Source organism: Mchenga conophoros, linkage group LG12 (genome assembly GCF_057382185.1).
Source record: "Mchenga conophoros isolate Kocher_MC1m ecotype Shallow Benthic linkage group LG12, M_conophoros_male_GT1.1, whole genome shotgun sequence".
NCBI lineage: Eukaryota > Metazoa > Chordata > Actinopteri > Cichliformes > Cichlidae > Mchenga > Mchenga conophoros.
In genome coordinates, this window is record NC_140537.1 from 5924839 (window position 1) to 5938189 (window position 13351).

General features: G+C 42.3%; 1 protein-coding gene across 1 annotated transcript in view; it reads left to right on the forward strand.

Annotated features, from left to right (window-relative positions):
* Positions 1 to 991: 991 nt before the first annotated feature.
* The window catches only part of npffr1l2 (neuropeptide FF receptor 1 like 2), a 32841-nt gene continuing 20481 nt past the window's right edge, over positions 992 to 13351 (forward strand). The window contains exon 1 of the mRNA XM_085293459.1: positions 992 to 1334. Coding sequence (XP_085149585.1) covers positions 992 to 1334 — 343 coding nt within the window. The remainder of the gene's footprint in view (positions 1335 to 13351) is intronic.

Sequence of the window (13351 nt, forward strand, 5' to 3'; positions counted from 1 at the left end):
TCACCACATGCCCTATTTGGGTTATTTGCGTGCTCCTTTAATTAACGTGATAATGTCTGCTGCAATCAAAACCCGGTAACGTGCCAGCAAAGCAGCTGCTGCCTAAGCTGATTTGTCTTTCTTGCCAACTTACTTTACATGTATTTAACAGTTAATGATCGACAAAATCTGGAAACCTTGTGGGATTTGAAATGTGCCCTAATCCTCAGTTAGCCTGTTTCATCCGTTCCATCTGCCTGATTATGTTTTGCAATCACAAACCTCTAGATTTTGCTTCTTTGGCAACTTTCAAAATAAATGTCTACTCGGATGTCCAGCAGCACAAATGGACATTTGTTTACATTACAGGTTTTCTTTCAATTGTTTACCTTTTTTCTCCAAATTGGTCTATTTTCACTGAAATACACTTCCTGTAGCTGCAAGGATTTTTGGACAGTGGCACTTCTTGTATTTTTGCTTCTATACATTTACCACAATGGCTTTTAAATCAAATACTCAAGATGACACTGAAGTGCAGACATTCAACTTTACTTCAAAGAGCTTTACAAAAGTATCACACTCAGTGCTTTTGAATTGAATTAATTGAAATTTTTATACACTGTTGACAGGGGATTTCTAAAAACCACCCTGTAATTCTTCAGCTAAGACACCTGAGTTAGAAAACACAAAGACTGCAGTCGTTTTTTACACGCGTGGGAAGCAACGAATGCACCTTGCGAACTGCGAACTTTTATTTTATACATGTGCGTGTGTGTGTGTGTGTGTGTGTGTGTGTGTGTGATATATGCAACACTTTAAATTAACCGGTTTTAGTGATGCTTGCATCATTGGAGAAGATGAACCCCTGCCAATGTACTGTTGCAGCTGGTAATGAAGAGTTGTCATATGTCTGAACAAAGCCTGCAACACCTCTTCTTCTCTTTGTTCTAACTTAAATTTTTCTCTGCTTATTGCCATTTTATTTCCTCTGCAGTGTTGACTGATATCAAGGATGGATATTCTGGACGTTGTGGACGAAGACGAGATGGCACTTGAAGGATCAAACATTACATCCATCGTTTTAAACACCAGCCTAGATGGTGTATCCAATGTCACCAACATTACCTTTTTCCCTTACTATCAGCACTCTCTGTATGTGGCTGCCATCTACACCCTGGCTTACTCCTTCATCTTTCTGCTGTGTATGGTGGGTAACATCCTGGTGTGTCTCATCGTACTGGAAAACCGTCGTATGCGCACGGTCACCAACCTCTTCATCCTCAACCTGGCTATCAGTGACCTGCTGGTGGGGATCTTCTGCATCCCTACAACACTGGTGGACAACCTCATCACAGGTAATACTGAGCTTGTGACTAATGTACATGCAGTCGTATCATTGTTAATTTGGACCTGAGTGCAGATGTGCATTTCAATTCAGTGCACTGTACCATTTGGATGCATAGCATAATCTCAGAGTATTCCAATAAGCAAATGGGTCATTCCATTTTAAATCACAGGCCTTATTCTCGATCTTCTCTGATTTGCAAAAGAGTTTGAACATATAGCTAATACATATGAAGCTAAAATTTTAGCTTTATATGTTTACTTGATTTGAAAAATACTCAGCTGACCAACATTTCAGGCCTTTTTTTCCACACAACAATGTCTGAGGCAATGTTTGAAAGTAATTTTCATTGGTCTTTCTTACAATCAAAATTCTATGATTTAGAGCAGATTAATTTAAAAAAAATATCTCGATGTTACTAGTGAAAATTTCTGAAAAGTACAGTTATACAGTGGTCCCTCATTTATCGCGGGAGTTACGTTCTAAAAATAACCCGTAAGTGCCTTTGATGGTGCAAAATGTTTCATTGACATTGTTGGGTTTGTTGGGAAGAAAACTTACAAACATACAGTACAGCACTTCAGAGTCGCACTGCTAGCGATCAAAGATTTATGTAAATTTGAGAAGCTGAATGCATTCTGTACTGTACTGTACAGGAGAGACGGCATGAGATTGACTGACAATGGTCTACGGCCAAAAGGACGCAGAACACAATGTGCTGTAAAAACAAAACAAAAAACATGCAAAATTGCACAAAAAAAAAAAAAGAGTGAAACAGCGAGGCCGTTATAGCGGTCCCTTGTTATAGCGAGGGACCGCTGTATTTGCAATTTTGTGAAATAATACTATACATCATTCAGAAATTGTCTTTAGTTGTCATCACACACAAAAAAATGAGTACATGCATCAAAACGTTTACCCATCTGGAACAACCCTGACATCTTACAACCAGAGATGGGCAGTAACGCGTTACTTGTAACGCGTTACTGTAATCTGATTACTTTTTTCAAGTAACGAGTAAAGTAAGGGATTACTATTGCAAAATCGGTAATTAGATTACCGTTACTTTCCCGTAGGAACGCTGCGTTACTGCGTTACTAAAACCGTGATTTTTTTTGCGAGAATGTCTCATGACAGTGACGTAAGCAAGTGCGACGTTGGTGACAGCAGCTGTGTGCAGATCAACAATGGATAATATATCGAGTGCGGGAGAGAGTATGAGCGTGCAGCGTTTAAAGTGTGGAAGTACTGACCTTACTTTGAGTTTGATTCCATAAAAAGTGACAAAAACATTAGCGTCCATCGTGCGTGGGAAGAAAACTTCTTTTTACAGCGAAAAAAACCCCTAAACTTCCGAGCAAGCACCGAGTAGCTACGACGTGATGGGAAACTCACAGAGACACTCGCGCGGATTCTTCAACTGACCGCAGCACACCTACACCAGGGTAACCCTCCGCCTACCCTGCTCCTGCTTTACAGGTGAAAATAGAGCAAAAGGACCGCTGAGTCTTTGACTTTATTTATTTTCTGCTGTGTTTTACTTGCATCTGTTTGAAAGAGTGAGTGAAAACACAAAAAATATTTTATTTTATGTGCTGGAATGTGTAGAAAATAGGTTTAAATGTTAAACTAATTTCTTCCAGTCAGAGAATGTTGCATATAATTAAATGTTTTGCTTGATGCATAAAGTTAAAAGATTAAAACTGATAAAACAAGTTAAAAAAAGAGACTTTTCCATTTGATTACATTTTGTATGATGGATTATGTAGAAAAAGTAGAATTGGGCTGAAAGATCTATCACTTTATCACCTCTTCAGGTTGTAAATCGTGTTTTTAAAAAGTAACTAAGTAACTAAGTAATTAATTACTTTTGAAAATAAGTAATCAGTAAAGTAATGGGATTACTTTTTGGGGGGAGTAATCAGTAATTAGTTACTGATTACTTTTTTCAAGTAACTTGACCAACACTGCTTACAACACAATAATATGACAAACGTCGCAGATTAGGGTTGTTAAGGAATTAAATACTTGGAACGTATATTCAAAGTAATAGACTTTTATCCATTTGGCAGAAGAATATTAGAATATGAGATTAACCAGAATAGATTTTTATACTATCAATAGTTTAATAAAAGAGTTTAAAAAAAGGCATTTAAGCAAAATCAAGTCAAACTACAAACAGGTGTGGTGCAATTCCTTAATTTCAAAACCCCCACATTACTGTCTAAAAGATACAGAACACTCAAAAATAGATGAATCAATATCCCTTCTATTGTGAAATCTATCAGTCAACTTCTGGCCTCAGAAATGCTTAAAAACCTTTAAAATGACCTATCTACAATTAATTCAATACAGAATCCTGCATAGAGTCAGGTCAGTGGTTGTCCAGGATTGGTTTTGTGTCATCTAACACCTGCTCACATGGTCAAAGCAATTTGCCTACAATTACATCCACCCTCTGTCTCTGGTGGAGGCGACAAATAAAGTTTACTCCTGTTTGAGTAACATTTGCAGTCCCTAACTGTTTCAGAAAATCACGGAGTTTTCATGTCTTCCACTTTCACCCAGTAGGAAGGGGACTGTGTGCCACAGGAAGTCTCGGTCTAAATGGTAGATTCTGAAATAGAGAAGGCTTTCAGTAGCTGCCGTGCACGGCCCACTTTATAACAACTCTATATGAAAGCAATGGTCTGGAGATACAGGTGTCAGTGGCGAAAAGCTTAAACAGCTGTGCTGCTGTGATAACAGGATGCAGCAGTCAGAGAAGTCGCATCAAATCTGTCGTGCACTCTCTGGAAAAAGTGATGTTGTCCTTGAAAACCAGAATCCTGTAAACAATACTGTCATCTTTTTAGTTCACTGAAGCAAAAACTTTACATGAAAATACCGTCACACTTTCTAATCCTTAATATCTCTTTTTTATTACCAAGAAATGTGGTGACATTTTACCTGATTTAAAAAAAAAAAAAAAGGGAAAAAAGAACAAACTGTGAAAACATAATTTTCCTTACTCTGCTTACTTTAGAAAATATTCACAGAGGACACATAACAAGTAAGATTGAATAATTCATACAAGTGATAACAATATATGACCTCCAATCACATTCCCTGGATGCCATGCTCACTTTTCTTAGTCCTCACACAAACAGACAGGACGTTCAAGTGTCAGCAATAATGATTTCACAGCATTACTGCAGGTGCTGGCATTCATCGACTTTAATTAAGTTATGTTATCTTTATAAAAAGAAAGAGAGCCAAAGGAATGTCAGGCGTTGTGTGGAGGCGAGGAAGAAGGAACCCAAACGCAGGACTCGCAGGTAGGTGAAGACTGGTGAAGGTTTATTATAAGGAGTGGATGAACAGAGGGTAAATGGACACTGACTGGCTGGATCACTGAATGGCTGACTGAACTGAGAGAACACACGAGAAGGACAACATCACACGAACATCAATGACACGACAAAGAACTGGTGAAACCGAGGAACTTAAATACACAGGTTGAATGATGGCAATGATTGGAAACAGGTGAGTACAGGGCTGAACATAATCTGACTAATGACACAAGAGACAAGCTGACACGGGGAAAACAAAACAGGAAGTGAGAACATTGATGTGGCAACATAACCTAAATGTGACAAAACTGAAAACACTGGGTCACCGACCCAGGGACCCTGACAGTACCCCCCCCCCCCCCCCCCCCTTCAAAGGCCGGCACCCGACGGCCAAAAGAGAAAAAGACCAGAACAGGGCGAGCGGAGGGGGCCCTGGACGGAGGGACGGAGTCCACATAGAGACAGTTCAGGTGGGCGGCCGCGAGGAAGGCGGCGGCAGTCACTGAGCGGTTCCGGTGGACCAGGCGAAGCCGAAGCTGGACCAGGCGAAGCTGAAGCTTAAGCTGAGGCTGGACCAGGCGAAGCAGAAGCTTAAGCTGAGGCTGGACCAGGCGACGGCATGGGAGCCGGGGGTGACGGAGCAACAGCTGTAGAGACAGCGGGTGCGGAAACCTCTGACTGGAGACAGGCAGGGCCAGCGGGCCGGGCCAGCGGGCGCGGAAACCCCTGGCTGAGGAGCGGGAGAGCTCGCAGCTGGCTCTGGATGCTGTGGCTGCAGGTCAGGGAACTGAACAGGATGGTGAATGAGTAACTGGACTACAGAAGACTGGACTACAGACGGCGGGAGAATGGGTGACTGAGCTACAGGCGGCCGGATGGGAGGCGACTGGACTGACTGGACGGGAGGCGACTGGACTGACTGGACGGGAGACTGAACTGGAGGGGACTGGAGGACAGGAGACTGAACTAGAGTAGACTGGAGGACAGGCGGAGACTGAACTACAGGCGACTGGAGGACAGGAGGAGACTGGACTACAGGGGACTGGAGGGCAGGAGACTGGACTACAGGGGACTGGAGGGCAGGAGACTGGACTACAGGGGACTGGAGTAAAGGCTGAACAGCAGGTGAGTGAACTGACTGGACTGAGGAGACTAATGGATAAACAGAGGTCGGTGAGGATATGGCTGAGCTGAGGTTGGTACGGCTAATGGCTGAGCTAAAGACTGAGCTAGTGAGGGGGATAAAGCTGTAGCTTGGGCTAGTAAGGCTGGTGCCTGAGCAGGGGACAGGTCAGCTAGCCTAACTAGAGATAGTGCTAGGGCATGGAAAGCTGAGTGAGGAGATGGACGGGCTGGCGAATTAGCAGGTGGACAGGTTAGCTCTTCCGTGCCTCCGGAGTGTGAGGGCGCTTACTGGAGAGCCTCAGCCGAGCCTCTAGGGGGGTCAGGTCGGATCCTGGCCACCCTCAGCCTGGGCGCTGGGATAGGCGCGGGAGGTGGCTGGACACCAGTCACCCCCACCTGAGAAACAGGAACGGGTGTGGAGGTAGACTGGGTCGCAGCTGCCCTCCTCCTGGGAGCTGGCACTGGTGTGGGTATAGGCTGACTGACGGGAGTGGAGATAATGACTGGGTGAGTGATACTGACAGGTTTGGGTGCATGAGTATTTTTAACAGTGGCCGGAGCTGATGAAACCGGAACAGGCTGACAGGTGGACCAAGGAGCAGACTCAGATAAAACGGTCCTAGAGTGAGCAGGCCTAGGGTTTGCATACACACGGACTGTAACAGATTTATCGGAGATTGCTCTGGCCTTTCTGCCATCACCATTTACAGTCTTTAGTTGAATAGTCTCCGGAGGTGTTGAAGTGCGGGGATTGTCCTTAATGAATCCCAGCTCAGAGGGAGCAGAGCAGAAAAAGTCTTCCCAGTCCAGTCCACTCCCCATGAATCAGAAGTGAGTGTACTGTGCGTTTTAAGGGAGTAATCAGATGAAGGGTGTTGCTGAAAGTGGTCCATATTATGGCGGCGTGTGCGCCGCTTTCTCCGGGAAGAGGAAGCGGCTGGGGTAAACAGCTGAGCCTCTGGCGCGGTAGCCTCCGTTGAGCCAAGGTGGGAGGCGTAGCCGCTGTGCCGTGGCAAAGGTGGAGGTCCGGCGAATGAGGCGGCGGGTGTGTGAGCGAGGAGCGGAGCGGCGAGAGAGGGAGCGGCCGAAGCCCGGCGTGAAACGTCCACTCTCCGCGGCAAATGCTCCGGTGCAGGTGAGGCAGCAGGTGGGGGAACGCGGCATCTCCGAGGCCCGCCCAGAGCCAGGCGAGTCCCCTCGAAGACGTGCTCTCTCTCCGTGAAGAGCCGCTGTTTTCCCCTGAGCTCCTCTGCCCAACGGGAAAGTGCTGCCTCCTGCCGCTCGTAGAGGTCCGAGTCCGCTGGGTTCCAATCGTGTCTTCGTGGCACAGGTCGTGTCATTCTGTCGTTGTGTGGAGGCGAGGAAGAAATGGTAAATGGCCTGCATTTGTATAGCGCTTTTCTAGTCCATAGGACCCCAAAGCGCTTTACACTACATTCAGTCATTCACCCATCCACACACACATTCACACACTGGCGATGGCAAGCTACATTGTAGCCACAGCTGCCCTGGGGCGCACTGGCAGAGGCGAGGCTGCCGGACACAGGCTCCACCGGGCCCTCTGACCACCACCAGTAGGCAAACATGGGGTTAGTATCTTGCCCAAGGATATTTGGCATGCAGCCAGGAGGCAGCCTGGGATCGAACCACCGACCTTCTGATTAGTGGCTGACCTGCTCTGCCACCTGAGCTACAGCCACCCCATGAAGGAACCCAAACGCAGGACTCGCAGGTAGGTGAAGACTGGTGAAGGTTTATTATAAGGGGTGGATGAACAGAGGGTGAACGAACACTGACTGGCTGGATCACTGAATGGCTGACACGACAAAGAACTGGTGAAACCGAGGAACTTAAATACACAGGTTGAATGATGGCAATGATTGGAAACAGGTGAGTACAGGGCTGAACATAATCTGACTAATGAGAGACAAGAGACAAGCTGACACGGGGAAAAAAACAGGAAGTGAGAACATTGATGTGGCAACATAACCTAAATGTGACAAAACTGAAAACACTGGGTCACCGACCCAGGAACCCTGACAAGGAAGCTGCATGAAGCCCATAATTATCCTCTTAATTCAGATAATTGCAACAAAAGATGCAAACTGCAGAATGTCATTGATAGGTTTGTAGCATAAATCTATTTGCTGGAACGTTAAGGACAATTTAATTACACAGCAAAGCAAGACACGAGTAGGCAAATTGCTTTATGTTTCTCGTGCACGGGAGAGAACTGGACAAATGCCGTCCCTTCGCTTGACCCCGTAACACTACTCTTTTATTGAGGTTACATGAATATACATAGGTTCATTAACATATGACGTTTACATACAAACAAAGAGTACTTTGCCTGTGCGTTGTGTAAGTATGTGTGTGCATGTGCGTGTGTGGGGTCAAGATGTGACCCTGTGAAGACTCCCCAAAGCTGGTGCCAGGAGTCTAGCGGTCCATCTAAACAAAAGGCTCTTAGCCTAAAACTGACATAGCTACGTTTATCCTACCATAAAACAATAAGACAAGGTACGACCTCTCCCATGCTCCCAGGATGTAGGTGTGAATGCCAGAACACTCTGGAATGCACACAAAGCCTTTGCAGACTATTAAGGATCACACATCCTATCACTACACAATCGATTATACACCTCTAAGCATATATGGTTAAATATTTCTAAGCATAAATGACAATAAACAATACAAATCTAACAGTCATCAGTCGTCATTACAGTGCCTAACAAAGCCTGTAACTGTGAGAGCTGACTGAGACGTATTTCATGCTTTGCACATTTACTGTATTAGCCAAAATCAAATTTTTTAGTCATCTGATATTATATTGCTTCTTAGTGCTAATACAAATCCACACACTGCATCTTCAGTATGATCAGGAAAGAACTGAACAGAGGGAGCATGTTTTGTGTGTTTGATAAATCACAAAAACATCAAAGTTCTGTTCCTGATTTCAGAATACATAAGCCAAAAACAACATTCCCAAAATCCTATTAGTCATCTTTGTTGACTGACAGACACAAAGACATAAACCAATATAATAAATCAATGACTGCTGCACTCAAAGGCTGTTTCAAGGCAAAACAACAACACCCAGTTTCACAGCAAACAGTTTCCATCGTATCTTCAGTCAGCTGCAGCAGACATTCCCAGTCACCAACTCATCAGCACATCAGCCTGTTGCACAAAATTTCTATCCTCAAACTTTCACCACTGATATTTACAGGATGTCTTTGATCGATATGTGAAACAGGCAGGGTATATTGCTTGCACAACATCAACAAATGCCTAGTAAAGACCTAAAGAGAATTCCTAGAATAACACCACACAAGTTCAAATGGAAAAACTCATGCTGGATATCTATACTGATATGGGCTGGGTAATGTCTTAGGGATGAAGGGATGTCACACTGTTTGATGGAAATTAAAATTATCAACCTACAGAGGGCTGAATTCAGAGAAAGACAGAAATTCAGAGTGAAAAAATGAAACATTGGGCTTGTTCATGCTACTGAAATTTTACTCAGTAGTTTGTATGTGTGCTTGTATACATGCCTGAAAACGTTGGAGCATTATCATAATGAGATGACAGATGGTGTCAAAGAGGATCTGCTTGCATATTTGAACCAGGGCATCACTGAGCTACTTGACGGTGCCAGATAGAGCGAAACTAAATGTCCAAGAGGTGCTCTGTTGGATTTATGTCAGGCAACATTCCAGTCCTGCCGATGTGTTAAGGACCTTCTAAAGCCTTGTCCAGGTCTCCAGGAGTAGCTGGCTGTCTCCTAGAATCTCCTCCAAGCACTTAAGATGGTGCTGAGAGATACAGCAAACCTACTGATAATGTATTTGCTGGAATTTTGTATTGTGTCACATGTTAATGTACCATCCCAGGAGTTGGGCTACCTGCACATCCTCTACTTAACTCACCAGATCAATATCCCAGAAGTTTAACAGACCTGTTGCTATGCTCTGATTTAAAAAGTGTTTCTTTCACACTGAGAACACTTCCAGCTGTGTTGCTTCCTGAATAGAAGTACCCCTTAATGTTGAGACAGAACAAATTTGAGATGTGAATGTGATGCAAATCGCAGTTACATGAGTACTTCTTGAAGATTAATTTTACGAATAGCTTCAGTGGTTTGGATTTGCTTGTACTCATCTGACAGATAAATTGTGTTAACATGTTTCTTATGTTGGAATGAGGCAAAGTTAGATTATTCAGTTTGTCAATAATTCACAGTACATTTAAAAATCACTACATACTGTAGCAGCCAATCGGAAAGCATGAAGACAAGGTATCACCACATTATGGCTCTAATATGAAAAGGTAAATTGTTCCAGTTTAGTGGAGCTTTAGTGCAATTTATTGTTTTAATTCATCCAGCCACACATACACGCAAAAAACAAGAGCTAATCCAAGTTCCTAACTTGATAATTTGTGAAAAAAGGTTCAAGGACACTATTGAAAAACGTAAACAAGGGCAACTGAAAGTTGAATACATCAGGTATCTTTTTACATTTAGAAATTTAAATTGAAACTATTTTTCTGTCATTGGACTCATTTGTCATTTGCACCATACTGCATGACTCTACGAATGACTGATGTCTAGCTAAATGAAACCAACGATTAAAAAGAAAAATCTCTTTCAGTTCACTTTCAATGCTCTTTTTCTTTCATGAAACCGACCGTGAACTACTACTGGTAAAGTTTTTCAGCCGGTTGACAGTTTTTGCTTGACTAAAGAAATATGTGTTTAATTTGATTTCCTCATTTTTAATAGAATCTGTGGGTAACAATTCATTTTTTTAGGAAATTCAAAATTATCTTAAGATAGGCTTATGTTCTTAAATTGTTAATTCAGAAAAAATACCTTAATATATAATTAAATAACTAAAAAACAAGCCTATTGGTTTTTAGTGCTCTTTCTGATACAAGTCTCTTCTGTTCTGTCAGTGAAGGCTCTGTGGGATCCAATTGGAAACAAACAGGAGGCAGTAATTGTTAAAGTTGTGTGTACACATGCATGCGCAGTGTTGGGAAGGTTACTTTTAAAATGTATTCCATTACAGATTACAGAATACATGCCCCAAAATGTATTCTGTAACGTATTCCATTACGTTACTCAATGACAGTAACGTATTCTGAATACTTTGGATTACTTAATATATTATCATGCTTTTTACAACTACGTGAATGTACTATTGCTGTGTGATTTACCATTACTGAAGGTCCGCGGCTCCGAACCTTAGTAAAGGGACCTCTGACTAATACGGCCGAAAAATAGCTTTACTTTGTTGTGTGGGTCAACTTTTCTTGGGAGAGACAGAGAGAGGCGTTGAAAGGCTGCTCCAACGGAACTTATTGTTTTCGGAGGAAAACACGAACACATTGTACAGTCGAGTCTTAATAGCTGACTTACAACTGGGCTCCTCAGGCACTCTTCTTGGCTGCAGTGGTTATTATTATATTTACATGCTTCCAGCTCCCGTTTTTTCTCGATGACTGCTCGTACCTTTCCATTATCCTTTTTTCTCCCACCTCTTGCTCACAGACACATAACGGGTATGGCAGTCCATTCTCCCTGCAACACGGACTACACTGCCCATAAGGCTACATTCTTTAGAGCTATGCTTGTAGCATTCTGCCTGTTAGCTTAGCACAACAACAACAACAAAAAGGTGCTCTCTCACCCAGGAAACACAGTAGCGAGAGAGAGAGAGGGCGTCGCCCTGTAACCATGGCAACCGTAACGCTGCCGCCTGGAACAACAGAACGTAGCTGTCAAACAAAACCCAAACAGTCCTGACCCGCCACAATATGAAACAGGAAAGTACCGCAGTGTAATCCATTTATTTCAACAAAGTAACTGTATTCTGAATACCACCTTTTTAAACGGTAACTGTAACGGAATACAGTTACTCATATTTTGTATTCTAAATACGTAACAGCGGTACATGTATTCCGGAATACATGTACCGCTGTTACGTATTTAGAGTTACTCCCCAACACTGTGCGTGCGTGATGAACCATGGAGCAAAAGTAATATTAATTCAAGAATACATTGAGAGTAAATCTTGATTGTATTTTCAGTGCAATGTGCACAAAATAAAAACAAAAAGAACCCAGCTGTATTTTGATGGAGGACTCTTTGATGGCATTTCTCATTTTTCATTTTCAGAAAATATTTACTTTTATTTTGCTTTAACCAGAACTTCAGCCTGTGCCCGCCGGGCTTTCTCACACTCTTTTTTTATGCACATTTGCGCCTATCTTAAACTGTTTATTTCTAACCATATAGTCTACATAAACATAAAATTGTAGCAGGTGAAATATCACATCATCACTTATATCTGCCTTAGAGCACTGTGCTCTATGCAGTCTCTGTAGATTCTGTTCCTATATCATGTAAAAAGGACTAATTAATTACATTGCATCATTTCCTTCAATGAAATATGTCTTCATTACTTCATAACTCACTGTTAACACAGTATTTCTATATTAAAGTAGTATTAAAGTGATCATAGCAAGTCTTACAGGGTTTATGTTACACCTTCAAATGTATTGTTGCTTCTTTTATGAGTACTGAATGTTGTTCTTTTATTCTGGAAATTTGTATAACAGCTGCTTTTAATTACAAAAGAGTATAAAGCGTTAGATATCCTCCTTCATCTGTTGATTACTTGGTGAAAAGATTGTTTCACCTCTGTTATGGTATTCACACATCTCAAGAGATGCTGTCTGGCTTAGCATCAGAAATTCACAAATCTGTGATGCCTGTGGCATAAACATACATTCTGATGCACTCATTTCTATTCTTGTCCATTCTGATCACTTCCAATGAAAACTTCGACATCACTAACTCTGCCACCTCAAGCTCGGCCTCCTCTCTTTTTGTCAGTGCCACTGTCTGCAAACCATACATCATTGCTCTTAGCCTAAACTGGAAATAAAATTGGGAGAATGAAATTTGTGATCAAAATTGGTCTATTCCTGACACATATCCAAAAGGATGTTTCACTAGTGATGAAATAAATGTTCTTGTTGTTTTTTCAGAGCCCATTTAGATGGCCGTGTAAGGACAGGAAGAGGTCTGTGTTAATATTCAGTTTGTCCCTTTTATTGTTCAAGTTTGTTATGGTCTATATTAGGTCTTTATTGTGGCCTTCAGTTTTACTTCAGGGTGTCCTGTAGCTTCTTGCTTCCATATCTGTCCTCTAAAGAAATAACAAGTGACAGAGCTAATTAATGAAGGACATATTTCACATGTTTTTCAGACACATTATTTTCTGAGACTGGGGTGAAAATTAAGCCACCCCCACCAAAGAATCCATGGTTGCACAGACTTCCACAGATTCTCAAGGTTGTTATCATGATCATCTTCCACTGAGTCATTATATCTGAGTTGCTATAGCAACACTGTAACAATACAGATTATCCTTCACACCACAGTCCTCACACAGAAATAGTACACTGTAACAATTGATATAAAAACCATGTAAAATCCCTACATAAATGTATAGTAAACCCCAAAACACAATTTTTCTGTTTCAATCACAGTGAACTT